Source organism: Hibiscus syriacus, unplaced genomic scaffold, assembly GCF_006381635.1.
Source record: "Hibiscus syriacus cultivar Baekdansim isolate YM2019G1 unplaced genomic scaffold, ASM638163v2 tig00111016_pilon, whole genome shotgun sequence".
Taxonomy (NCBI): Eukaryota; Viridiplantae; Streptophyta; class Magnoliopsida; order Malvales; family Malvaceae; genus Hibiscus; species Hibiscus syriacus.
In genome coordinates, this window is record NW_024062955.1 from 275161 (window position 1) to 301912 (window position 26752).

General features: G+C 37.5%; 1 protein-coding gene across 1 annotated transcript in view; it reads left to right on the forward strand.

The window, feature by feature from the left end:
* The window catches only part of LOC120150176 (nuclear pore complex protein NUP205-like), a 33883-nt gene continuing 7131 nt past the window's right edge, over positions 1-26752 (forward strand). The window contains 30 exon segments of the mRNA XM_039162881.1: positions 1-265; positions 378-473; positions 860-934; positions 1054-1158; positions 1263-1373; positions 2381-2540; positions 5584-5669; positions 5814-5936; positions 6042-6266; positions 6513-6602; positions 7118-7273; positions 19305-19421; positions 19517-19723; positions 20750-20851; positions 20956-21093; positions 21397-21527; positions 21601-21720; positions 21853-21976; positions 22668-22865; positions 23589-23707; positions 23787-23937; positions 24042-24154; positions 24276-24357; positions 24499-24585; positions 24697-24727; positions 24730-24773; positions 25355-25558; positions 26120-26212; positions 26287-26400; positions 26503-26673. Of these exon segments, the coding sequence (XP_039018812.1) occupies positions 125-265; positions 378-473; positions 860-934; positions 1054-1158; positions 1263-1373; positions 2381-2540; positions 5584-5669; positions 5814-5936; positions 6042-6266; positions 6513-6602; positions 7118-7273; positions 19305-19421; positions 19517-19723; positions 20750-20851; positions 20956-21093; positions 21397-21527; positions 21601-21720; positions 21853-21976; positions 22668-22865; positions 23589-23707; positions 23787-23937; positions 24042-24154; positions 24276-24357; positions 24499-24585; positions 24697-24727; positions 24730-24773; positions 25355-25558; positions 26120-26212; positions 26287-26400; positions 26503-26673 (3714 nt within the window). The 5' untranslated portion in view covers positions 1-124.

Sequence of the window (26752 nt, forward strand, 5' to 3'; positions counted from 1 at the left end):
TTTCTCTCTTCCGTCCCGCACTTGCTTTTTTCAGTCGGTCCTCGACATCAATTTCCCGCCCACATTCTCTTCTACTAATTCCCAAGATCTGGTCTTCTCTCACTTAGGGTTTCATTTAACAAAGATGGTGTCGCCGAAGCAACTCCTCTCCATTATCGAGTCTTCTCTCCTCAGTCCTTCTCCTCCGTCTCCGGCGCAGCGAATCGAGCTCCTTCACGCCATTCGAAGCTCCCTTTCATCTCTCAAATCTCTCCTTTCCTATCCGGTTTTTTCTTTCTCTTTCCTTTTTTTCTACAATTTGTCCAAAAGCCTTTTATTTTAGTTACTACCATTTTTCGTTCCTTTATTGATACTTTTAAATTTTGCGGGTTTTGTAGCCCCCGAAACCCTCCGACCGGGCGCAGGTTCAGTCCAAAGAAGTTAGACTTCCGGATTCTTCGCCTATCTCGCTTGACGACCAAGATGTTCAAATTGTCAGTTGAATTTCGCTTTAAGGCTTTGCCATATCTTTTCTATGTTTTTGCATTTTTTTTCTTAAGAAAAAGAGGCGTTGATTTTTGTTTCTTCATTTTATTAGAAATTGGCTTAAAAGCTTGGTGAAATACTTTAAGTCAGTGTAACTTAATTTGGTTCCTCGATGGAAAGGGACCTACTATTTGCAGCACACGTGTTTGTTTATTTTCATTAGTCCGTTTACCAACCTTGAAATGGTTCCATTGGGTTCACTTTTAGGAATTTCTTCACCGTGGAAAAATATTGACTTGATATGACGCCATTGTTAGAACTAAGTTGATTATGCCATTTTTTCTTATCATCTGCAACGCTATTTCTTTTTACTTGGCGCTACATTTGATTGTAGGCATTGAAATTGAGTGATGACCTACATCTAAACGAGATAGATTGCATTCAATTGCTTGTTTCTGCCAACCAAGAGGTATATCTATTTCTTTTTTTATCTGTGCAAATGTTTAATCTATGTGGTTTCCTGCTTGTACTGTTGTACACTAATGGTTGTGTTTGGGTTTTTATGTTTTCTTATGAAAAATTTTTCAGTGGGGCTTAATGGGGCGAGGGCTGCAAGAGATTTTACGCCTTGCAGCGGGACTTTGGTATTCTGAGAGGCGAGATATAATGATGGCTCTCTATACGCTTTTGAGGGCAAGTCCCTCTCTAATGCCATTTTGCTTCACTTGGTTGCAACTTTGTTTTTTCATCTTTTGTTGTTGTTTTTGTTCTGAGAACTATTAATTTCCTTTTTGTAGGCTGTTGTGCTTGATCAGGGCCTTGAAGCTGGTCTTGTGGCTGATATTCAGAAGTATCTGGAAGATCTTATCAATGCTGGACTTAGACAGCGATTGATTTCTCTAATAAAGGTGTGAAAATTTGTAAAACTGTTGCTTTTGTAGTTTGCCTTCTAAGAATGGGTAAGCTATTTTGCATTTATCCTTGGTTTTCTATGAGTCATATGTAAATTCAACTTCTTCTCGATTGTTAAATATTGTCCAATTTTGCGAGAACTGGCAGGTCATTATTGCAAGTATTTGTATTTTGTCTAACCATGTTCAGACATTTTGAATGGTTCAACATTTGATATGATCATTATTTTTGGATTTTGTGATGGTCTTCATTTGATCAATCCATTACAATTTTCTTGATAAGATGGAACAATTGTGTGAATATGTATGTCTATAAGATATGCGGTTTATTTGAGAATCATATGGTTTAATGGTAAACCTATAAGTTATTTTCCTTCATTTTTATTGGTAAACTATACTTGAACTACTTCTTATAGAGCTAAGGAACTATATGGAACATGCCCAATGATGGAGATAACCTCAAGTATGATCTTCTTTCTGGTGGATTTGATGGATTGATCTCCTATGCTAAATAATGTACCTATTTCTATGAGCATTTAATGAGTACATTATATTGGAAAAATTTCCAAGTGGAGTTAGTTGTAAACTAGTTTTAGAGAACCGTATAGTGTTGCCACCTGGTTGGTTTAACTTGCTTTAAATCTAACCTTTTTATGAATACAATGGCATTTGTTGTTGAAAGTAATATTGTTGAGATTTTTCCTGATTGTCAACTTGATGTATAGTTTGAGTAATATAACTGAACTTGAACCCACCCTTTTTGCATTTTTATTTTACGAAGTAGTAAGTGGTATCAGGTTATAGGTTATGACATTATTTTTGAGAACATTCATCATTTCCAAAGATGCTATTTGTTTAGTTTTGTCTTGTTTATCTTTGGTGAACCCTAGCTGATCGATTTTAGCGTAGGTTAATAATTTTTCCCTTTTGGTGTTAAATATTAGTTTTCCTCTAATATTTTTCTGTATGGTCTTGTAAATGCAATTTATTTTCTTCTACTTTAGGAACTCAATCGGGAAGAACCAGCTGGTTTAGGTGGACCTCTCTCTGAACGTTATCTTCTTGATTCTAGAGGTGCTCTTGTTGAGCGACGAGCAGTGGTCTGTAGGGAGCGACTTATACTTGGGCATTGTCTTGTCCTTTCTATTCTAGTTGTGCGGACAAGTAAGCAGACAATTCAATGGACTTATTCTTTACCTCTGACAAAAAAGCTATAATGTACTTTTTTTCATGAAAGAACTGGATAATTCTGCAAAGGTGGGTTGATTGTGACATATAGCAGTAACTCAGTTTATTGAATGGTAGAATGTGCTGTTGCAGTTACTTTTATTCCAGTTTGTTGGCTAAAAATAAGTTCTACCAGATATTATTATTTTTTGATAGGAATTGAAGGCCTCGTTAAAAACCTCCTTCATGATTAAAGGAGCTTATAGAGAAGCTCCTTAATCAGCAGGAGGAGGAAAAGAGTGCCTTAAGATTTCATTAATCATAGAAAATACACGATACAACCAGGGAGCCACCCCCAATATAAACAAAACACCAAAAACAACCTCAAACAATCCTACCAGAACCAGCCTAATCCAACAAAGCAATAACAACAGCCTAAAAAACACATTGGCCAAACTAAAAGCCTAAACGTGGCCCGATAGACGCCTAAACAAAACAAACAACCATAATAAAAGCCCAGGGTAACAGTTGACTAAAACCATAGAAGCCAACTTCTAACTCAAAAGCCACCAAGCTTTCTCATGATAAGAATACAAAAAAAACACGCACATAGCCGCCTTTCCACCACATAAACTCGACTTGTCGGCTAAGACTATCCGAACTTCCAGCTCCAAACAATAATCATGATGCAAATCATTTGAAACTTCTACTCCTTCCCCCGCCATAGTCTTCCGAAATCAGATACACTACTGAGCCATTAGACACACAACCCAATTCTTTCCCAAATTGCAAGGAATCGATCATATCCTTCTGTTGAGACTGCCCCAATGCTGGAAAGTCAGAATCATATATGAATCTGCCATCATTAACAGACACCTCCTCCTCCCACTGCATTTTACTCTGATGGTTCTTGCTTCGGTAACCCCTATACTTTCTTTTGGGAGCTGTAAAATTCTTTTGAAAAAATTGGTCAGATCTATATTTGTTGCCAAAACCCTCCTTAGGTCTCATGTACTGCCTTGCGTTACCCTTTGGATTTATGTATGCGTAGTTGTAAGAAAGGCCCTCTTGAATCCCATCCTCCATCGCCCTTGACTCAACCCGACCATCCAACATGGAAAATCATTATAATAATCCTTCGAGCCCACAAAAGCACATGCAGGCTCACTATTTTTCCTGTAGGTATCTTCTTTCTCCCTCTTCGCGTGAACCAGTAGATCCACTTTATCCTTTAGGCTCACATCTTCCAATTCACTTGACACTAAGTGACCATCTAGAATGGGAAAATTAATTAAATAATCCTTACTCCCCTCATAACCACGTGCAGGCAAGCAACTGTCCTTAAAGACATCCATTGCTTCTCTCTCTGCGTGCACCAGCAATGTCTCGTGTTCCCCCTCTTCCTCAAGTTACGAAAAAACCATCCCCTGACCCACAACACACCTCAGACCCATCATCAATTCCTCGCCTATGTTCCTGTCCTCCACACCCTCAGCTGCCTCTAGCACTAGTCCCCAAACAACATAATTTTTTTTCTTCTTTCTCAGAACACCTCTCGGCCGATTGCACCTCCGAAGAGTGCACGGATCTTCCTGCTTCTTCAGCACCCACCTCCAGCTCGGGAAACTTAATTGGAGAGACACCAACGAGCTCCCCCACCTTGGATAACGAGGATGCAACTGCCTCTTCCAACAAAGACGACTCTACCCACTTAATAAAAATTTCTTTGAGAGTTGAGAGCTTACTCTCGTCAACAGAACCAACAATGGGAGCCTCGTATGACTAACATCCTTCACTACTCTCTTGCCCTCGACTGAATATGGACCAGAGTACTTCTTCTGTCAGAAAACATCACGAGGATGATATCTCGCCATGAAAACTCTAACTTTGTTACCTTGAATTTAAGATCTATCAACACAGTTGATAGCCTTCCTCACGTCCTCCAGTCTGGTGAAACGAACAAAACCAAACCTACTTCCTCCTTGCTTTTTTTGTTAGGGATGAAAGAATCAACCACCTCACCATATTTATCGAAAAATAACCAAAGACCTTGGTAATAAAAACTCTCAGGAATGTTGAAAATGATCACTGTGACACAAATTTTCCTAACAGGAACTCTCACCTTACTCGCCATCTTCTTCTTTCAATGTTACTACCAGATATGATTTGTTATAGTACCCTTGTCATGATAAGGATTTGAAGAGCAGAGATGATTTATTAAGGATCTTATGTATATTGATCTTATTGAGCGTATTCTTCTGAATATAGCAGACAATGATGCATCATGATTCATAGATCCTACATGGTGGGAAATGTTTAGTTTGTTGATGGACATAGAGGTTTCATTTTTGCATTAATGATCAAATTTAGCCCCATTCATTAATAAAAACTGATAAAAACACTTGCCAGAATAGGGAAAACCATTAAACAGGTTGAAATATCTAGATTCGGCAAGTTTTGCTTTCATTTCCTGTGAAATTTCAGTGCATATACTATCACCGTAAATGTATCTAATCCCAAAATATCACATTTAGCAGCCACTTTTTTGTCGCTTCACAGTCTAGAAGTATCAGGATTTGAAAATGAAAGTACAAGATCTTTAAGTTAGGTTTTCATACGAGAGAATCTTGCAGTTACTTTTGATCTCAATGGTTGCATGAAGTTCTATGTTTTGTTTAGTGGCTCTTTTCCTATAGCAGTCTATATTATAAAGCCGATTGGTGTTAGTTTAATGAATTCATGTGGTAATCTGTAATTTTTGTTTTGCATTTTCATAGAAAAGGGGTAAATTAATGGACAAAAAGGAAAATATCTTATCTCTTAACCAATGGGTATACCAAAAATACAGGAAAAAACTAGGCTATAATCAGAAACTCTTCTAAGGTCTAGATTCTAATCACAGGATATAGTCTGTGTCAATGTTTCCTCTTCTGCATGCAGCCTTTTCATTTGACATTTACTGATTTTAGCAAATCTGCACTGCCTGTCTGTTTGATTTTTCTGATTTTATCGATTAATTATAGACATTTTAATTATGCAGGTCCGAAAGATGTGAAGGATGTTTTTTCTGCTTTAAAGGATAGTGCTACTGAACTTAGTGAGAGCAGTGACACTTTAAAGCGTCAGGCATGCTATTTTTTTCTATAATTTTATGTGCAAAAGATTTTCCTTTTATGTTTCTTGCTGTCTCACAAAGATGTGCAAGCAGATGGTATATGCATATTGCTTCTATATGCTGCTAGACACTTATTATTTTTCATTTCTGTGCAGATTACACATAGTCTTCTTTTTTCCCTAGTCATTGCTTTCGTATCAGATGCTCTTAGCGCATTATCTGATAAATCATCCATCCTCTCTCATGATGCTTCTTTTAGAAAGGAATTCCAAGAAATTGTAAGATGAATTAGTCTCTCTGTTTTATTTCCTTGTAGACTTTAGTTTTTGGGGTGAAAATATTGGAGTTACTGAAACATTTGATGAAACTCTTGAACATTTTAGGTGATGGCTGTTGTAAATGACCCAAATGTTGAGGGCTTTGTCAGTGGCGTAAGGCTTGGTTGGGTTGTACATTTGATGTTAATACATGATGACATTGGCCTTGGTGAGGCAACTTCAACTGCACCCTCAAATGAATTAGGTTACGTAAATTTGTGCTTGGAATCGGTTTTTTCCAACGTGTTCCACTTTTTGTTGGAAAAAGTTCTTCGAAGTGCAGCATATAAGGTGGATAAATTCATTTTGCAAAGATGTTTCTCTATTGTCTTGCTCTTGCTTTTATTAATTTGGAGCACCTTCACCACCCCCTCTATATAATGGATTTTCATATTGATTTTTCCTTTTTTTAATTGCCGTGATCATTTTGATAGAGCAATTGATTTTAATTTTTGGTGATGTGGAGATATGCTTTATATTTTGTTGCTTAGACCATATTGGTAAGGTAGTTGACCTTGTTGTTTTTGACTTTTACAGAATGATGATGAGGATATGGCATATATGTATAATGCGTATCTGCACAAACTAATTACTTGCTTTCTATCTCACCCGGTTGCCCGGGATAAGGTTAGTTTGAGTTCTGAATTTCCTGATCTCATTTACAACTTGTATGTTGAAAGAAATTAGAAAAGAGTATAAATGATATCTGCCAGATCCTGTTGCCAACCTTTTTTGGTATCAAATAAAGGCAACTCTGTTTTAATATGGCATCTTTATTCGTACTACTTTAGGGTAGAGGTAGGTGGCTTTTATGCGTGCTTGATAGATCATCAGTGTGGTTTTTATATGAGTTTTAGTTATACCTAATTCTAATGACACTATGATCCTTGAGTTTTGGTATTGTGACCTGTTGTTTCCGAGGAGGTATTTGGAAAAATCAGCTTGGAGAATAATGCTTAATACTTACTAAGTCTAGGTGATGTAACTAATTGTTGTAGAACATTTTTGCACTGTTGCCATTTTTGTTTCAATCTGTCGTCTAGTTCTGTAATAAATTTGTGTTATATTTATTTGCTTTGAAAGTTCCATTTTTATTCTAATCATTGTGAGCTTGGCCTTTGAATTGCAACACTATATTGTAGGTAAAAGAATCAAAGGAGAAGGCTATGGTCACACTTAATACGTATCGCATGGTTGGAGATTTTGTACATGATAGCAGTTTGCAAGTTGAACAAGCAGCGGAAGGTGTTCCTTTACCTTTTGTCTCTCTCTTGGAGTTTGTTAGTGAAATTTATCAGGTTGGTTCATTAGTTTATGTATGACCTATTCATTTCAAAAGCAAAAAAGTTTGTATGTATACTTGGGATGCATTAAAATTCAGTATAATGTTGATGCTTATATACTCAAAAGGAAAACATTTGATGTTCTTTATTCAAAAAATAAAGCAATTGAGTGTTGTTTCTTTTGGTTAATCTGATTTTTATAATTCTTAATCAGATTAAGTTTCTACTTTCCTTTGTTTCACAAGAAAAGTCATTTCTGTTTGATGAATGGACATGCTTGTTGGTTACAAAAAACACCATGAGTGAGAGAGCTAGAGAGAGAGTGAGCGAGGAGCAGGTAACAAACACTTCTCTAGATAGAGGTAAAGTGGTTTCTAGAGGAGTATCGTGGGTAGAGTTCGTTGATAATCTCAGTAGGGGAGTGCATAGAAGTACTTCATGGAATCGTTTTAGCTTTCATGGCAAGGTGATTAAGGTTTTTATTCCGTTCGTTAATAGGAGACCAAACTATAAGGTCAGTACTTTTACTTTTGTGCATTTTGCTAGCAAGGAGGATTTGCTGAAGGCAATGGAACGAACGAATAATGTTGTGGTCGATGGGAGGAAAATATTGGTATCGATTGCGAAATATCAGAGGAATAGTGCTGCGAGGAACTTGAAGAGATATAGCGTTGTGGGGTCTGGAGAGGCAGGTGTAGAGGATCCGAAAAGGAAAAAACCAATATCCCCTGTGGATGATGGAGGGAAGAAGGAGCTGTTGAATAAGTTTTATGATGGTAGGACATACAAGGATACGGTAGTGGGGGTGAAAAAAGTTGATGTCCAACATTCGAGCAATGTAGGAGATAAGAGGGAGGTGAAAAAGTCTATGCAAGTGTTTATTCCAATGGAGGAGAGAAGATGGTTGAGGTCGTCGTTAACAGGCATTTGTAAGGCGATTTTCGAAGTGGATTTTGTGCAGAGGGCATTAAGGACAGAGGGATTCAATGCTAAGGTGGTAAGGTGGGGTTATGCAAAGAATGCATGTTTGATAGTCTTTAACACAGTGGAGGAGAAAGAAGCAGCGATAGAAGATAAGTGGGAGGCTCTTTCCTTCTGGTTCGAAAGGTTGGAATTTGTTATGGAGGAGAGTTCTGTTCCATTAGCTTACTGTGCAGTTTCCTTGTTAGGGGTTCCATTAAATTGTTGGACGGTTCCATTCTTCACTAATTTGGCATCGAGATGGGGCAAGCTAGTGAAGATTCAGGAACAAACAGTTCAAAGAGTGGACTGTAGAGTGGCACATATGTTGCTGAGGGTGGAGAGTGCTTTTGACATTCCTCCTCAAGTCACCATTAATACGTATGGAAGATCGTTTATCATTAAAATCAAAGTGGAAGGGAGTGAATTTTTTTCCCCAGAGTTGATGATGTGGTTGAAGAAGACGGAACAATGGCTTCTTGGGAGGAGAAATCGCCGAATTGGAGTCAGGGTGAGGTTCAGGGGAGACAAGAAGAGCAGTTGAGTAATCAGTCCTTGTCAGATTCTCAGGATAGGGTTAAACCATGGGTTCAGGGTGATAATCAAGGAGATGATACGTTTATCGATGGAAATTTGAAAATAAAAGTAGGAACAAAAAATATGTTGGATGTTGACTTTTGTTCTGAGGAGGCAGCAGTAGGTGATGTTCCCAATCAAAAGGGAGTGTCAGAGGATTTTAATGAAGGGAGAGAAAAGGAGAGAACCTTGGGAGGTGTCATAGTGGGCCATGATGAGGCCGTCCAAGATAATGGGCTTTATACAAGCATGGTTAGGAGTCAAACAAGCGAGCCTGAACAAGGAGGGTTATGGTCAAAGAGGGATGGCATTAAATATGCAAAAATGGCAAAGGAACAAACTGTTTTAAGCTTGCAGAACGGGTCAGTCTCATCGGTGAGGCGTCGACTTATTGGGAAATGTGCGTCAATAAGTAATATTGAAAGAGGTTTTTACAAGCATGCGTATTCTAGGAGGGGGGAAGCTAAAAGCTGCAATGGCAAGGAGTTGGTTTCCGTTGTAGAGAATGAGACAGAGGGGGTGGCAGAGGCTTTGGAGTGCTGGAATGTGTCCAAATTGTTGGGGATTAAGTTCAAAAGAGGAGAGGAAGCTTTTATGGCCAAAATGGTTCCTCTGGTTAATGAAAGTAATTCGAAGGAGGGACAGTAGCTGTAACTGGGCTGTAAGGTTATGGAATGTTAATGATGGTTGAGTGGTCGACGATGTCTTGGAACGTTAGAGGGTTGGGTAGGAGGGTGAAAGCTCGAGCTATTAGGAGGTTTGTGGATGAGAAAAAACCCACAATGTTATTTTTACAAGAGTCTAAATTGGAGATTGTCAGTCATATGTTAGTGAGGAAAATGGGGGGGAATTTACTTACTGGATCGGCAGTAGCTCCTGCTATAGGTTCTGCTGGTGGAATAATAACCTTGTGGAATAAGAATGAATTTGTGGTGAAGGATGTAGTCATTTGTAGCAGATTTGTAGCAATTAAAGGGACTATGGATGGTTTTACAGGAAGTTGCTGTTTCATCAATGTGTATGGTCCTAGTGTGGATGCAGATAAGGAGATGTTCTTCAGGGAGTTATTAGCATTTGTGGAGAACGTTGAATGTCCATTATGCTTAGGAGGAGATTTTAATGCAATCTTGTCACATGAGTAGAAAGGAGTTGTGAATTCGGTCTCTATGAATATGTTTAGAGATTTTGTGTGCAAGGCAAATTTGTTTGACCTACCAATGTCTGGAACCGTTTTACATGGTGCAATAATAGGGAAGTTCCTACGTTTGAGAGGTTGGATTGTTTTTTGGTTGATCAGAGATTAATAATATTGTTTCCGAGGATAAGCCAATCATTGCAGCCAAGGTCAGTTTCCGATCATAATATTATTCTGCTGGAGAACAAAGAATGCAATTGGGGGTTGAAACCGTTTAGGTTGTTTAACTATGTTATGGAGGAGGATGGTTTTATTGAGATGATGGAAAAGGAGCTGGATAAATTTTGTAGAGAGGAAAAGGGGAAGCTTATGTCTAGGGTGCTAAAGCGGATGAAGGATGTGGTAAAGAGATGGTCTGGGAGGGGTTATTTAGACCTGCCCGGGAAAATTAAACTGTTGGAGAAAGGAATTCAGGTCATGGAATTGGATATGCAACAAGGTCTTCCCTTGGTGACAATGAAATCAATAATTGAAGCAAAGAAAGAATTATGGGAGCTTTATAAGAAAGAAGAATCGATTTGGCTGCAAAAATCGAGATTGAAATGGAGAATGGAGGGAGATAAGAACACCAGATTTTTTCATCATAGTGCTACAGTTAGAGGGAGGAAAAACGGTATTAAGTCCCTTAGAATGGGTAATGAAGTTATAGAAGATCCTTCCTTAATTAGAGATTCAGTAGTGGAGTTCTTTAGTGGTTTGTTTACTCAGAGTAATTCATTGGAGGCAGAGGAATTAAATCTGGATTTTCTCAAGCAATTAGAAAGTCAGAGTTTGCTTCTTGAGAAGCTATTTTCGGAAGAGGAGGTTTGGGGAGCAATTGCTAACTCGGATATCAATAAAGCTCCTGGCTCGGATGGTCTGAATTTAGGTTTCTTCAAGAAATTCTGGACCACTTTGAAAGATGATATTATGTTGTTTTTTAAGGATTTTTTTCAGGGGAAGGAGTGAGACTTGGAGGTGAACCATTCCTTCATTTCCCTTATTCCTAAGAAGGATAACCCGGAGGGGATGGGGGATTTTAGGCCAATTAGCCTTGTGGGAGGGTTATATAAAATTTTATAAAAGGTCTTAGCTAGAAGGTTCAGTTTGTGCATTAATGAAATAGTTAGTCCGTCTCAATTTGCATTTATTCAAGGGAGGAGCATACTGGACTGTTCTTTTATAGCAAATGAAGGAATTGATTTTTGGAGGAAGAAAGGATTGAAGGGGGTGGTCTTCAAGGTGGATTTTAAGAGAGCATATTACTCAGTTGATTGGTCGGTGTTGTTGAAAATAATGGGTAAAATGGGGTTCGGAGAAAAATGGCGTTCTTGGATGTATCAGTGTATGTCAACTGCTTCTATTTCGGTTCTTGTGAATGGGACTCCTACGGAGAGAATTCATATGGAAAGAGGTCTTAGATAGGGCTTTTCGTTATCCCCTTTGCTGTTTAATTTGGGTGGGGAATTGTTACATTTGTTGCTAACTAAAGCAGTGGATATGGGGCTGTTTTCGGGTTTTGAGTTAGGAGTTCAAGATCGTTCCTTCAAGCTATCGCATCTACAATTTGCGGATGACCTTATTATTTTTTCAAAAGCTTCAATTCGGGATTTGAAGAATGTCAGAAGGGTGCTTTTGATATATGAGTTATTGGTGGGATTGAAGATTAATCTAGTCAAGAGCAGAATTTTTGGCATCAATGTTGAGGAGGATGTGCTAGCCGATTGGTTTAAGGAAATTGGCTGCTTAATGGGTAACATTCTAGCGGAATACCTAGGCTTGCCTTTGGGGTCCAAGAGAAATTCTGTTGTATTGTGGGAACCAATCGTGCAAAAATTTGATAATAAATTGACTGGCTGGAAGGCAAACTCTCTAGCGTTAGCAGGAAGGGTGGTGCTGGTCAAAGCTGTGCTATGCTCTCTCCCTACTTATTTCCTTTCATTATTTTGAATTCCAGTTACGGTGTTGTAGAAATTAAACTCGATCATGGCTGTTTTTTTATGGGGGGGATCGACTGATAAAAGAAACATACATTGGGTGAATTGGGAAGTGGTCAGTAAGCCAAGAAAGTTGGGGGGTCTAGGGATCCCGAACTTAGCAATTTTGAACAGAGCATTGTTGGGTAAATGGGTATGGAAGTTTGCCTCTGAAAAGGATTCTTGGTGGAAGAGGGTGGTTTGTTGTGTGAACAACTTGGACCCGAGTTGCAAAATGTTGGAGAATACTTGGATGGCTCGTGCCTCTTGGATTTGGAGAGGTGTAATTAATAACTTTTCTAATGATGGGTTTGGGGATTGTATTAGGAATAATTTGCAGTTGAAAGCTGGTAACGGTCACTCTGTGACTTTTTGGAATGATGTTTGGTTGGGAGAAGTTCCCCTTAAAGATTTGTTCCCTAGGCTGTATGCTCTGTCGATTAATAAAATGGGTAAAGTGGTGGAGTTTAGGGCGAATAATGCTACAGGCTGGGTGTGGGATATTCAAATGAGAAGGAATCTGGTGGACTGGGAGATTGAGCAATGGTTACACTTGATTTCTATGTTGAATAACATCTCATTGTCTCATGAGGAGGATTGTTGGATTTGGTTAGGGAATGGAGAGGGTTGCTTCTCTACTAATTCTTGTATTTAGAGTTTCCTTGAGTCGGTCAGTATTGAGGGGAATCAAGATTTTTGGGATAGAAATATTGGGGGGGGGATAGTACCTCCCCGGGTTGAAACCTTCGTATGGCAAGTTGTTCATCAGAGAGTGGCGGTTAAGGAGGAATTGTTGAAGCGTGGAGTGGCCGGGATTGAAGATCCCTTATGTCCGTTGTGTGGCAGTTTTGGGGAAACAATTTCACATCTTTTCCTGTAGTGTGAGGTAACTTGGGGATTGTGGGTCAAATTTTCAAATTTGTGGAACGTTTCTTGGAGTATTCCAAATAACATATTAGAATGTATTATTGTTGAAAGTAGAGGAATTCCTTATTATTTTCAATATATTAAAACAAGTTACACGTTCCCTATATATAGATGCTGAAACACCTAATTTCTAGGGATATATACAACTTACCTAGAATAGGGTCAAATCTATCTAAAACAGAAAGAAATAAACAGGAAATAAATATATACAGATATGGTAACAAGCTACCAAAATCCCCAAAAAATATGGAACAAAATACTGATCTGTTTAACTCTGGATTTCCTTAATTTCGGCCCTCTAACACGCAGACAAATATGCATTCAAACTAAACTCCAAATAATTCTACACTCCCCCTCAAGCTGGATGGTAAATGTTAATTAACCCCACCTTGGAACTTAGATCATCAAAAGTCTTTCTTGGTAGAGCCTTAGTAAGAATGTCGGCTGTTTGAAGACATGTGGGTACATATAGCATTTTGATCATCCCTTCCTCTATCTTCTCCTTTATGAAGTGCCGATCAATCTCCACATGCTTAGTTCTGTCACGATGGACTGGATTCTTGGCAATGCTGATTGCTGATTGGTTATCACAGAACATCTTCATAGGTTCTTCACTAGAAATTCTTAATTCCTCTAGTACCCTTCTTAGCCATATTCCCTCACAAATACCATGGACCATTGCCCGGAATTCAGCTTCTGCACTGTTCCTTGACACCACTGATTGCTTCTTACTTCTCCATGTGACTAGGTTTCCCCACACATAAGTACAATACCCTGAAGTTGATCTTCGATCTTGTACTGATCCTGCCCAATCTGCATCACTGAACACCTCTATGTCTCTTCTTTGATTCTTCTCAAAAAATAATCCTTTCCCTGGTGTTAGCTTCAGATACCTTAGGATTCTATACACCGCCATGTTCTTCATTTGGATTGTTCATAAACTGACTTACCATGCCGACAGAAAAACCAATGTCTGGTCGTGTGTGAGAAAGGTAGATTAGTTTACCCACTAGCCTTTGGTATCTGCCTTTATCCACCGGTGCACAATTTTCTTTAGTGCCTAATTTTGTTGTTGAATCCATAGGTGTGTCCGCTGGCTTACATTCAAGCATCCCAGTTTCTTTTAATAGATCCAATACGTATTTTCTTTGGGAAACACAGATTCCCTTTCTTGACCTTGCAATTTCCATACCTAGGAAGTATTTGAGCTGTCCAAGGTCCTTGATTTCAAATTCCTTAGCTAGAAGACCTTTGGTAGTATTGATTTCTTCCTCATAATCTCCTGTTAGGATAATGTCATCCACATATACAATGAGGATAGCCAGTTTTCCTGCAAATGAGTGTTTGACAAACAAGTGTGATCTGATTGACATTGAGAATAGCCATGATTCTTTATTACCTTGGTAAATCTCTCAAACCAAGCTCTTGGTGATTGCTTGAGCCCGTATAATGATCTTTTAAGTTTGCAAACTTTGTTGTCAGTTTTCGGTGTCTCAAATTCTGGAGGGATTTCCATGTAAACTTCCTCAGTTAAGTCCCCATTTAGAAAGGCATTCTTGACATCTAGTTGGTGAAGGGGCCAATCAAGATTTGCAGCTAGAGATAGGAGAACCCGAACTGTGTTTAACTTGGCTACTGGGGCAAATGTTTCCTCATAGTCGATTCCATACGATTGAGTGAATCCCTTTGCCACTAGCCGTGCCTTGAAACGATTAACACTTCCATCTTCATTGTACTTGATTGAGAATATCCATTTGCATCCTACTGGCCTTTTTCCCGATGGTAATTCTGATATTTCCCAGGTGCCATTCTTTTCAAGTGCATTTATTTCTTCATGCACAACAGCTTTCTACTCGGGAGATCCAAGAGCTTCTTGTATGTTATTTGAGACCTGAGTGCTGTCGAGGTTGGCAACAAACGACTTGAATTTTGGTGACATGCCTTCATATGATATAAAGGTGTATATAGGATGTTTTGTGCAAGTTCTAACCCCCTTCCTCACAGCAATAGGATAGTCATTGTCATCACCAGTTAGTTCACTCTGTGAGGATTCATGATTAGGATTACCTGAAGGATCTTCACAAGATCTTGGACTAGGATCAGATTCTTGGTTTTGCTGCAGAGATGCTGGATCTTCACAAGATCTTGGACTAGGATCAGATTCTTGGTTTTGCTGCAGAGGTGCTGGTGGTTCCATCTCCTTTTGGTTCTTCCTCCTCTGTGAATAGGTAATCAACTCATTATTAGTTGTTGATTTACTAGTGTCCAGATTTTGGTAGGAAGATTCTAGGGAGAGATGTTTAGAATTTGGTGATGGTGAGATTGGTCAGGAATTAGAGAGAGCTGAACTGACTCATCAATATCCCAAATTTGATATTCCTGGGTAAAATTGATCTCCCCTGAATATCAGATTTGGGGTAGTAGGGCTGGTGCTCAAAAAAGGTAACATCCATGGAGTGGAAGTATTGTTTAGTGTCCGGTGAGTAGCACTTATACCCCTTTTGAGTTGGAGAGTACCCAAGGAAGATACACTTAAGTGCTCTAGGATCAAGTTTACCCTTTTATGTTGATGGACATGAACAAAGGCTGAACACTCGAAAACCTTGAAGGGAATAGTGGAGATGAGACGTGTATTTGGGAAAAACTGAAGTAAGGTTTGAAAAGGACTTTGAAAGTTGAGAATCCTAGATGGCATCCGGTTTATGAGGTATGCCACAGTGAGAATAGCTTCACCCCAGAAATGTTTCGGTACATGAGTAGAAAACATAAGATATCTTGCAACATCTAGAAGGTGCCGATTTTTCCTTTCAGCAATTCCATTTTGTTGAGGGGTATTGACACATGAGCTTTGATGAATGATGCCATGACTCAAGAGATAATCATTGAGTATGAATTTGAAGTATTCTTTGGCATTGTCAGTTTTCAGAATTTGGATTTTGGCTTGGAATTGAGTTTGTATCATGGTGTTGAAGTTTTTGAAAATATGACCTGCCTCTGATTTTTCTTTCATGAGAAAGACCCATGTAAGCCGAATGTGATCATCAATAAATGTAATGAACCAACGGAACCAGTCACATTTTTTATTTTAGATAGCCCCCAAACATCACCGTGAATCATTAAAAAAGGATGGGATTCTTTGTAAGATTGGTTGGGATAAGAATTACGGACATGTTTAGAGAATTGACAAATTTCACACTTGAACTCATTTGGATTTTTATTATGAAATAGAGAAGGAAACAATTTCTCAAGATACAAGAAATTCGGATGTCCTAATCTATAGTGCCATAACATGATTGCACTATCATTATTAGAACAATCTGACAGAAAAAGAAGTAGGATTACCAGACACTAGACAATCGGACTGATAAGTTGTGCCTTGAGGAGGATTTGTAACCTCGAGAAGATAGAGTCCCGAGCACATTTTAGCACTGCCAATCGTCTTTCCCGAGTCCAAGACTTGAAATTCACACATGGTTGAACCAAATTTAGTCACATAATTCAGGTCTCGAGTAAGTTTACTAATGGAAAGTAAATTGCAATTCAAATTTGGCACAAGAAGGACTGATTCAAGTGTAATATTCTCTGATACTTTAATAGAACCTGTACCAACCACTTTTAAGAGTTAACCATCGACTATTCTGATCGTTAAGTGTTTATCACATGGACTGTAAGTAGAAAATAGGTCCTCATTTCCAGTCATATGGTCTGAAGCTCCAGAATCTATAATCCATGGATTTTACGTCTTTTTTTTAACATTGAGAGCGCTTAAAAAATTACCTTTTTGGGCTAAGGACCCAGTACCAACCACAGTGGAGGTTTGGGCATGCAAAGACTGGTTGAATAGCTTCTGTAGAACCTCTAATTGTTCCTTGTTGAATGGAGTAGGTTCAGGTGAAGGTTTGTCATCATTGAGACAAAATTGCCTCGCCCCTCTTTGTCATTGGCAGACCGGGAAGACTTCCAATCTGCAGGCTTACCATGAATTTTCCAGCAAGTGTCCCTGGTGTGACCAGGTCGGCGGCAGTGATCACACCAAGGGTGTCCTTTCTTTGGTTTGGTGTCATTGGTGTTGTAGGAGTTCCCTGTAACAGCAAGGGCTGAGCTCTCAAGACTTGTCATTGGTTCTTGAGAGCCAATCATGATTTTCTTTCGACTCTCCTCTCTTCGGACTTCAGAAAAAGCCTCCCGGATATTAAGTAGAGGTTTAGATCCCAAGTTTCATCCTCTTACTTCATCTAGATTTTTATTTAATCCAATCAAAACTTATATATTCTCTTCCATTCAATGATCTGTCTATACCTTATTCCATCATCTAGACAGCTCCAATTGTGCTCCTCGAACAAGTCCAGTTGTTGCCAATAGCAGTTGAGTGTATTGAAGTACTGGGTTACTGTTAAATCTCCTTGACGGAAGTCATGGAGAACACTCTCCACTTCAAACAGCTCAGATGTATTCTCATTGTTGGAATACGTCTCCTTTGCAGCCTCCCAGATTTCCCTTGCTATTCTGTAGAGTAGGAAGTTCTCTCCGATTTCATTTGTCATGGAATTGATGAGCCATGCATGACCATATTATTCTCGGAATTCCAGATTTTGAACTTCTCATCATCCTGGCTTGGCTTGGCAGCCACTCCTTTGAGATAATCATCATTTCCTCTTCCGCATATGAACATCATAACAGAGTGGGACCATTGGAGATAGTTGTTCCCATTCAGTTTGTCCTGTAATGGGCATGAGATTGCTATCTCCACTACTGTTACTGGAGGCCATGGCTACCTGGTTGGAGGTGATTTGGGACACGGAAGCAGTTGAGTCACTTCTGCCGTATTTGGTCATATGAGGGATTTAGGATTCAGAGAATGCTCTGATACCATGTTGAAAGTAGAGGAATTCTTTATTATTTTCAATATATTAAAACAGGTTACACGTTCCCTATATATAGATGCTGAAACACCTAATTTCTAGGGATATATACAACTTACCTAGAATAGAGTCAAATCTATCTAAAACAGAAAGAAATAAACAGGAAATAAATATATACATATATGGTAACAAGCTACCAGAATCCCCTAAAAATATGGAACAAAATACTGATCTGTTTAACTCTGGATTTCCTTAACTTCGGCCCTCAAACACTCAAACAAATATGCATTCAAACTAAACTTCAAATAATTCTACAATTATTCAGTGGGATGATCTACTTCCGAATTCTTGTATTTGGAAATTCATTCCAAGGGCCGTATTGTGGACGATATGGAAAAGCAGGAATGAGGTTATTTTTAAGAAGGAAAAGTTGGATGTGGTGATGTTGTTCTTTATTGCTCGCTTTAGAATTGTGTCTTGGTTTGCTGCTAGTTTTGACACGCAGATCCCTTTTGACTCATTAGTGGGTGATCTTACTCTTGCTGATTCGGTTGATAGACAGAAGAAAGGAAGATCCCAACCTTCTTGCTGGGTTCCTCCTCCAGATGGTTTCTTAAAGATCAATGTTGATGGAGCAATAGTGAAGGGCTGGACTAAAGGTGGTATAGGAGGTTTGATTAGGGACAGTATTGGTGTGCTGATTCACTGATTTTCTGAAAATGTTAGGGGTGGTCCTTCGATTTTGGCAGAACTTTTGGCGATAAAGAGGGGGCTGAGCTTGCTTAATGATCCAGGTTTGGTTTTTAATCAGAGGATTATTTTAGAATCGGATTCAAGTGTCGCGATGAAGTGGATCAATAATCCGGAATTAAGCAACCCTATGTTTCAAATCCTTAGTGAAGGAGATCGTCTCTTTAAAGAAGGGAAGGATATTTTGTTAAGACTTATCTTGAGGACTGCCAACTGGGAAGCAGATAGATTAGCTAAAGATGGTATAGGTTGATTTTTGGCTTTGTTTATGGGATGCTAGAGGGTGGATTCCCTTCGGTTCAGAAGGGATTTTGTTTTCCATTCTTATGTAATTAGTGTTAAGGTTTTTCAGCAGAAGGTGGTTTTTAAGTCTTATGTTTTGTGGGAAGGTATTAAGTTATTGTTAGGGATGGCAGTGTATTATTCTTCAGATTAATAAAATTATAGGCACTCTTTTCCTCCTTCCAATGTCCTTCATGTTATTTTCGTAACAGGGAGGGTAAGAAGGGGTTTTTTAATGAGGCCTAATCTTCTATAAAAAAAATGGACATGCTTGTTTTTGTGATTTTACTGCTGTTCTGCACGTCCCTATAATGAGGTTGAGTCATTTCTTTCTGTGTAAACAACTTATTTTTTATTTTATTTTTGAGACATACATTATATCAGAATCTAGAAATGATGCTTAACGTCCCCTTTTTCTTGTAGAATATATTCTGTTAATCTTGTTGAGAAAGTGTTCCTCCTTTGACATGTTACTTCATGTTTTTGTTTTTCTTTGTTGATTATTTTGACCCACTTTTAACATTTGGTGAATCTTTCAGAATGAACCAGAGCTCTTATCTGGCAATGATGTCTTATGGACATTTGTGAACTTTGCTGGAGAGGATCACACTAATTTTCAAACTCTCGTGGCTTTCTTAAACATGCTGAGTACCCTGGTATTCAATTGCATTATTTGCTTTGTAAAGCATCAACTACTATATTCATGGGGTTTACTGCACTATGGTTTTTCTTGATTAGATTTCCTTTGCAGGCGTCTAGTCAAGAAGGTGCTTCAAAGGTTTTTGAGTTACTCCAGGGTAAAGCATTCCGCTCTATTGGGTGGAGTACATTATTTAACTGCCTTTCAATTTATGATGAGAAGTTTAAACAGTCTCTTCAAACTTCTGGGGCCATTTTACCTGAGTTGCAGGAGGGGGATGCAAAGGCTCTTGTTGCATATTTGAATGTTCTGCAGAAGGTTGTGATCTCTTCTTTTAACAATCTTCAAAGTGTTGATTAATGTTTATTTGTTCCCCGCCCCCATATTTTGCTTAGTTGCTGCCACTCTGTTTTTCATTTTTCTTTTACATCTTTGCTTGTCCTAGCCTTCCCCTTTTCACCCTTGTCATGCTCTCTTATCTCAAGGACCTCCTTTTAGGATCTTTGCAAATAATTGACCATCGAGAAATTAAAATGTATGATCTTAATAAGAATTGCTCTTGGCCAAGGTTTTTAACATCATATATGATCTCTCTTGTGGCAATTTATTAAATTACTTGTCTTAGAAATTTTCACTGGTCTCTTTTAAGATTTTCTTGAATGATCAATGAGGAGAAAGTATAAATAACATATACAATCGAAATTCTTTGGTTCGGTGTATGCATTTTCTTTGGACATTCTTCTGTTGTATGTACGAATTTGTAGGATGTTTTCTTTGGACATTCTTCTGTTGTATGTATGAATTTTGTTCTAGTACTCTCCAGATCTATAATGCATGTCAACTTCACAAGTGGTTTGCCCCTTGACTTTGATTTCCCGACCTTCTCTATGGAAGAAAAATGCAGAACTCATTATTATAATTTTTTGTTTAATTTTTTAATCTCCTTTTTCATCAAATTACAAAACAAGGTGAATGGATGCATGAAGAAGCAAAAACTGCTTAGGTCATGCATAAACTTTTTTCGGTGTTAATATTGGGAATCAAGAATTCAAGATTATGATATCGAATCTCTTTGTTGTGCATTTTCCATTTTCATAGGTTTGTAGCTTCATAGTCACAAAGTTGTGGCTTATATTTTTAACTTTCATGTATACCCTGTTTGTGCATGCATATCTATTTACCTTTAGGAGTTTGTAATCATAAGCTTGTACGCATGTTTTTATATTTACTAATTCTATGGTAGATATCTTTTCCATTTTGTAGACTAAATTGTAGATTATCTATTTTCTGTCTTTCTCATTGATGGAATAATTGTATTTACTCATAATCTGTCTTTGGTTACAGGTTGTGCAAAATGGCAATCCTATTGAAAGAAAAAACTGGTTTCCGGATATTGAACCATTATTTAAGCTCCTTGGTTACGAGAATGTGCCAACATATCTTAAGGTTAACTATTCTCTCACTTTCTCCCTTGTCTTTTCTGTCCCAGTCTTCTGCTGTAGCTGGACATTTTCAGGAGTTTTTTAAAAAATAATTATATGCTTTCACAGGGTGCATTGCGGAACACAATTGCTACTTTTGTCAGTGTCTCTCCAGTCCTCAAAGATACTATTTGGACTTATCTTGAGCAGTATGATCTACCAGTTGTTGTCGGGTCACATATTAGTAGCCAACCAATGGCAGCTCAGGTTAATTTTTCTATTTGGTATAAATGGTTGATGTGAAGGTGTAAAGTATTAGCTTTCATGCTTTGTTAGGTTATCGATAACTTGTATCAGATATGGAGATCTATGACTTAATTTAATGTTTTTTAAAAAATCAATATTAGAAACTTGACAAAATTTCCAGAGGCAACTGCATGTTATACATGAAGTGTGGTCCAAAAATTTACCAGGCATATAAGAATGATAATATGACCTTTAGTTTGGGCAAGTAAATTCTGTTGTGCTTATTCAATAATATAGTGTTCATGTTGAGTTTTGTATTCGTAGGTTTATGATATGCAATTTGAATTGAATGAGATAGAAGCAAGGAGAGAACAATACCCTTCAACTATATCTTTCCTTAATCTGCTAAATGCTCTTATTGCTGAAGAAAAAGATGTAAGCGACAGAGGACGTAGGTACTGACCGTTTCTTTGCATTTCCTGTTTCAATTTTCATTCTGCGGCCATTCTGACAGTGTGTTTCTTGCAGATTTTTTGGCATCTTCAGGTTTGTATATGATCATGTTTTTGGGCCATTCCCTCAAAGGGCCTATGCTGATCCTTCTGAGAAATGGAAACTGGTTGTTGCTTGTCTTCAGCATTTTCATATGTAAGTACCTCTTATAGTTTATAGTTTGAACCTGGAAACTTGGTGATGTTTTTGGTCCTTCTATGCAAAGAAATGTCAGTTCAGATCACAACTTTTCTTTTTCTTTTGCATTACTTGTAATGTAACTTGCAGGATTCTTAGCATGTATGATATTCAAGAACAAGATGTCGATAATGTTATTGACAGATCACAACTTTCAGCAGTAACACAACCATCTTCAATTCAGATGCAGCTACCTCTATTAGAGTTGCTGAAAGTATGTTGCATGACTTTTGCTTGTTTCGGTCTTCCTATATGGCAAAAAACCATTTTGTAGTCAGTTTCAGCTAGTTTACTTGTGAACTTACCAACTTTTGGTGCACAATTGTTTACCATTGGTGTAAAACACTTGATGTTTCCTGATGCAACCATTAATTATTTTACGGTCATCGAATTATTTCTGCTTAGGAAATCATGCTTCTGAACAATGCTACTATAACCATACCTTATTGATTTGACTCTGTGAACTGTTTCCTGCTAAGGAACCATTCTATGGTTAGTGCTTCTAACATTAATGTTGTAAACAAACTGCATTAGATGGTAGTTGTCCAAGAACTTGAGCTTTCTTTAAGCTTGATTTTGAAATGTTTTTTTCCTATTCCTTTTGAGACTGTCACAATGTTGATAAAGACCAAGTTAAATGCTATGGGATTGATCATTGATGTAATTTTTTTGCTCCAAGTTTTTACTATATTTTCCTCAAGTTTAAAATTTGTATGTAGTATACAAAAATTATTTCTAATAATTTTTATTGGTAAGTTTGACGGGAATGCTTTTCATGCCTCATTGCCTATTTCCCTCCCCCCATTTTCCATGATATGATTTTTTTTCTCACCATTGATGTTAACTAGTTTACCGCCCGTTTACCTAAGCATCCTCATGGAAAAAAAATAATGTTCTCTTCGCAGGATTTCATGAGTGGTAAAACTGTTTTCCGGAACATCATGAGTATCCTTATGCCAGGGGTGAATTCAGTCATTGCTGAAAGAAATAGTCAAGTATATGGCCGACTTTTAGAGAAGGCTGTGCAGCTCTCATTGGAAATTATAATCCTTGTTTTGGAAAAGGATGTACTGTTAGCTGATTTTTGGCGTCCTCTATACCAGGTAATTGTTTCCGCTGTGCTGCATCTTTTAATTTTGCTTATCTATAATGTAGGATAGAGTTGGTAGAATATTATTAAGGCCCTAAAACAGTAGTTTAGATGTTAAATTCTTTTCTGACTTTTTAAGAGTTTAGTATGCTAACAAAATTTTCTGGTTCTAATCTTAATTCCACATATTTGTTGACGAGTGATGGTAATGCTCACAGTTTGTATGGGAAACACTGAGGTGCTTTCCTTGATGCAAGAGTGCATGCAAAGAAGTTTTCTAAAGTCAATTGTTTCTATATTTTCTTTAAAGGTTGGGCTTTAATAGATCATGGGCTATTTCTTAGATAGCTTAAGGTCTCCTTATACACTATTTCATGTGCCCGTGTCTAGAAAATGTTTGCATGCTCATTTGAACTTGCACTAGCCTGTAAAAATACTTGGAGAAGGTTTTGAAGGGCATAATTGTGAAAATAATGTGACTGTCCTTACTGGGGAAAAAATCTAGCCAGATGTTACTGCCTTCCATATATTTCAATTTGGCTGATGAACGTCCCTATTCATGTTATAGTGAATTCTAAGCTAATTTTTTGAACGTTAAAATGACAATTTTTCATAGCATGGACTGAATTTATGATATCAACAGATATTTCCTGATGAAAGCTTCCATGTTTTAGTTGTGTGCGTGGCTAGATCAGATAGAAGAAATGATATTAATTTTTGTTCGTTTCCCTTGCAGCCTTTTGATGTTATACTCTCTCAAGATTATAATCAAATTGTTGCTTTATTGGAGTATGTCAGATATGATTTTCAACCACAAATTCAACAATCCTCTATCAAAATCATGAGCATTCTAAGGTTGCGTCTACTGGACTACATTTCTATTATCTCTCTTTCTTTGGAATCTGATTTACTTTTTAATTCTACTTTGGTGAAGTTCTCGCATGGTTGGTCTAGTTCAGCTACTTCTGAAATCCAATGTTGCAACTTCATTGGTTGAGGACTATGCAGCCTGTCTTGAGTTACCATTGCAGGAATCTCAGGTTATAGAGAACAGTTGTGATGATCCTGGAATTCTAATAATGCAGGTTAATCTGGTTTTGTTGTGTGTGTATTTTTTTGTTTTCCTCTTTTAGTTCAAATGCACTGAGTAATGTCTTGAACTTTGAAGTAATTTTTGTGACCTTTTCAGCTCCTGATCGATAATGTTAGTCGGCCCGCACCAAATATTGCACATTTACTGCTTAAGTTTGATCTTGATTCCTCTATTGAGCAGACAGTTTTGCAGCCAAAATTCCATTACAGGTCTTGTTGCTAGTTTTTCTAATACATTCATGTTTAGTTGTCAATTTTTTTTTGGATAAGAAATTAGTTATGTTAATGTTTGCTCCGACCCTTATAGAATACACTCGTTGTTATTTTACAGCTGTTTGAAGGTTATTCTTGAAATCTTGGAGAACCTTTCAAAGCCAGATGTAAATGCATTGCTTCATGAATTTGGTTTTCAGGTTAGAGTTACCCTATCTTGCATAGTAAATTTCTTAAACAGAAAGTTGTATTCAAATTAGTTGTATTCTCTTTCATATCTTCCCAAATTTCTATTCACGTGAGATTATTTCTTAGAAAAAATTAATTGTTCACCGCTGCAGCTTCTTTATGAGTTGTGTGTGGACCCACTAACATGTGGACCTACCATGGATCTTTTGGGTAACAAAAAATATCATTTCTTTGTAAAGGTATATCATGTTTTTCTGATTTAAGGATTTATGATCTTATTTAATCTCTTTCTTTTCTTATGTGGTTTGGTTGTTTCAAGGAACAAAATCTTATGCATTTTTATGTGGCAGCATCTTGATTCTGTAGGTGTTGCTCCACTTCCTAACGAAACAACAACCAGGCACTTCGTATCAGTTCTCTACATCAGGTTGCTTTTTACTGGTTGTGATTTTGTTGTCTTTATGTTCTTGCATCATTTTGGCCAAGTAATATGGTTCACATAGTTCTGTACTAAATAATGCCAATTTCTTTTTTGTTGTGAGACACTGCAGAGGCAGATTTGATGGTGTTTTATTTTCTGGGTTAATTGTTTTGGCAACGTACCTCATGATTGGAAGTTGACTGTGTTATTTAATTCTATATTCTGAGCTAGAAACTTCTTCACTTAATTAGTACTTGATAATACTCATTCCAGAAAGCCCTGTTTTTTTTTTCTCCCAACAAGTTAAAATAAGTCTCTCTCTCTCTCTCTCTATTTTGCTTAAAGTACCCTAGTCTTGTGCCAGACCTTTTTTAAGGCCAGTTATTAAACATTTTTTTATTTACCGTTTTTCTCTGAAGTTTGTTTATGGATCTCCGTGCAGAAATATATTATGAAACCAGTTGCTTGGTATTATTTTTCATTGATTAATTGTCATCATGGTTCACGCTTCATCCCCAACAGATTCAGAATGTCTTGTCAACTATATTGTACTATCTTATTTAACTTTTGCTCCTTGTGTTTTGCAGAGAGCGTGGTTGTTGAAACTTTTAGCCATTGAGTTACATGCTGCATATGTTAGTAGTCCTCATCATAGAGTGGCTTGTCAGAGTATCCTTGCTCATCTTTTAGGGCAGGATGTTGTTGAAACTGGCACTGATGTAGTATCTCAAGCCTTAATTCTTCAAAATAACAAGGAACATACTGCAACCAGAACCATCAGTAAGACCAAGGTATTACTAGTTACTTGTATCTTATATAATTTGGAATAAACAAATTTCCTCATATGGCTGATGGTCTGCAAAAAGTGTGGATGGTTATCAAAAAGTTACCTTAGTTTCAGTTTCTAGAAGTTCTTTTCACTTCTGTTGCTTCTAATGTATCTTTTTCACTACTCTAATTTTCCCGAATTTTATGATTTTTTTTTAAGTCAGATTGGTGATTCCTTTGCCTTTTCAAGTATTGATTTTTGGCTGTATTGATAGTTGCAAGCAATTTTGACAAGAATTTTGAGAACTTTTTGAGAGTGAGATATATGTTTTATACTTGTTATATACATGCTGAGGCATGTTGAATTCTTCCCTTATTTACTTCTCATTATTGGTGGGTTTCTTAGTTCTTTTTAGTGTATTTAATCCTTTTGATTATTGTTTCTGAGCTTATATAACTCTGGTCTTGTATTTTACATGGAATGAATTTTCTGGTGTGTGTTAATAGCATCATATCCTTTATGAAGATTATGAAGTTGGTCCGATAGCTCACTTTTTCACTTCACAATTTGGGATCTATTTCAGGTGTTAGAATTGCTTGAAGTAGTCCAATTCAGATCTCCAGACACATCTATGAAGCTTTCTCAACTTATTTCTAATACGAAATATCATTTGCTGGTGAGATCCTCTCTGCTGATGTTAGCTCTTAAATTGTACCTTTCATCTGGACTTGCTTATTTATGCTTTTATAGGTAGAGGACATACTAGGAAATCCAACAACTTCTGGAAAGGGTGGCATCTATTACTACTCTGAACGTGGTGATCATCTAATTGATCTTGGTTCACTTCGTGATAAACTTTGGCAGGTATGTTCCTTCATCATTTTTTTAAAAGCCTCGGAGTTAATGTTTTTTTTCCTTTAATATTATATATATAGAGCTGAGTTCGATCTGATTTTGTGCTTCCAGAAATTCAACTCTGTTTATCCTCAGTTGAGTAACTTTGGCAGTGAAGCTGAGCTGAATGATTTTAGGGATACAATTCAGCAGTTGTTGAGATGGGGATGGAGATACAACAAAAACCTTGAGGAACAGGCTGCTCAACTTCATATGTTAACTGGCTGGTCACATATTGTAGAGGTCTGACCACTCTTTAGCTGGCTTGTCAAGCACATTTTTTTAATATCAATTTTCTCATGTCCTATGCCTGTTCTATGCA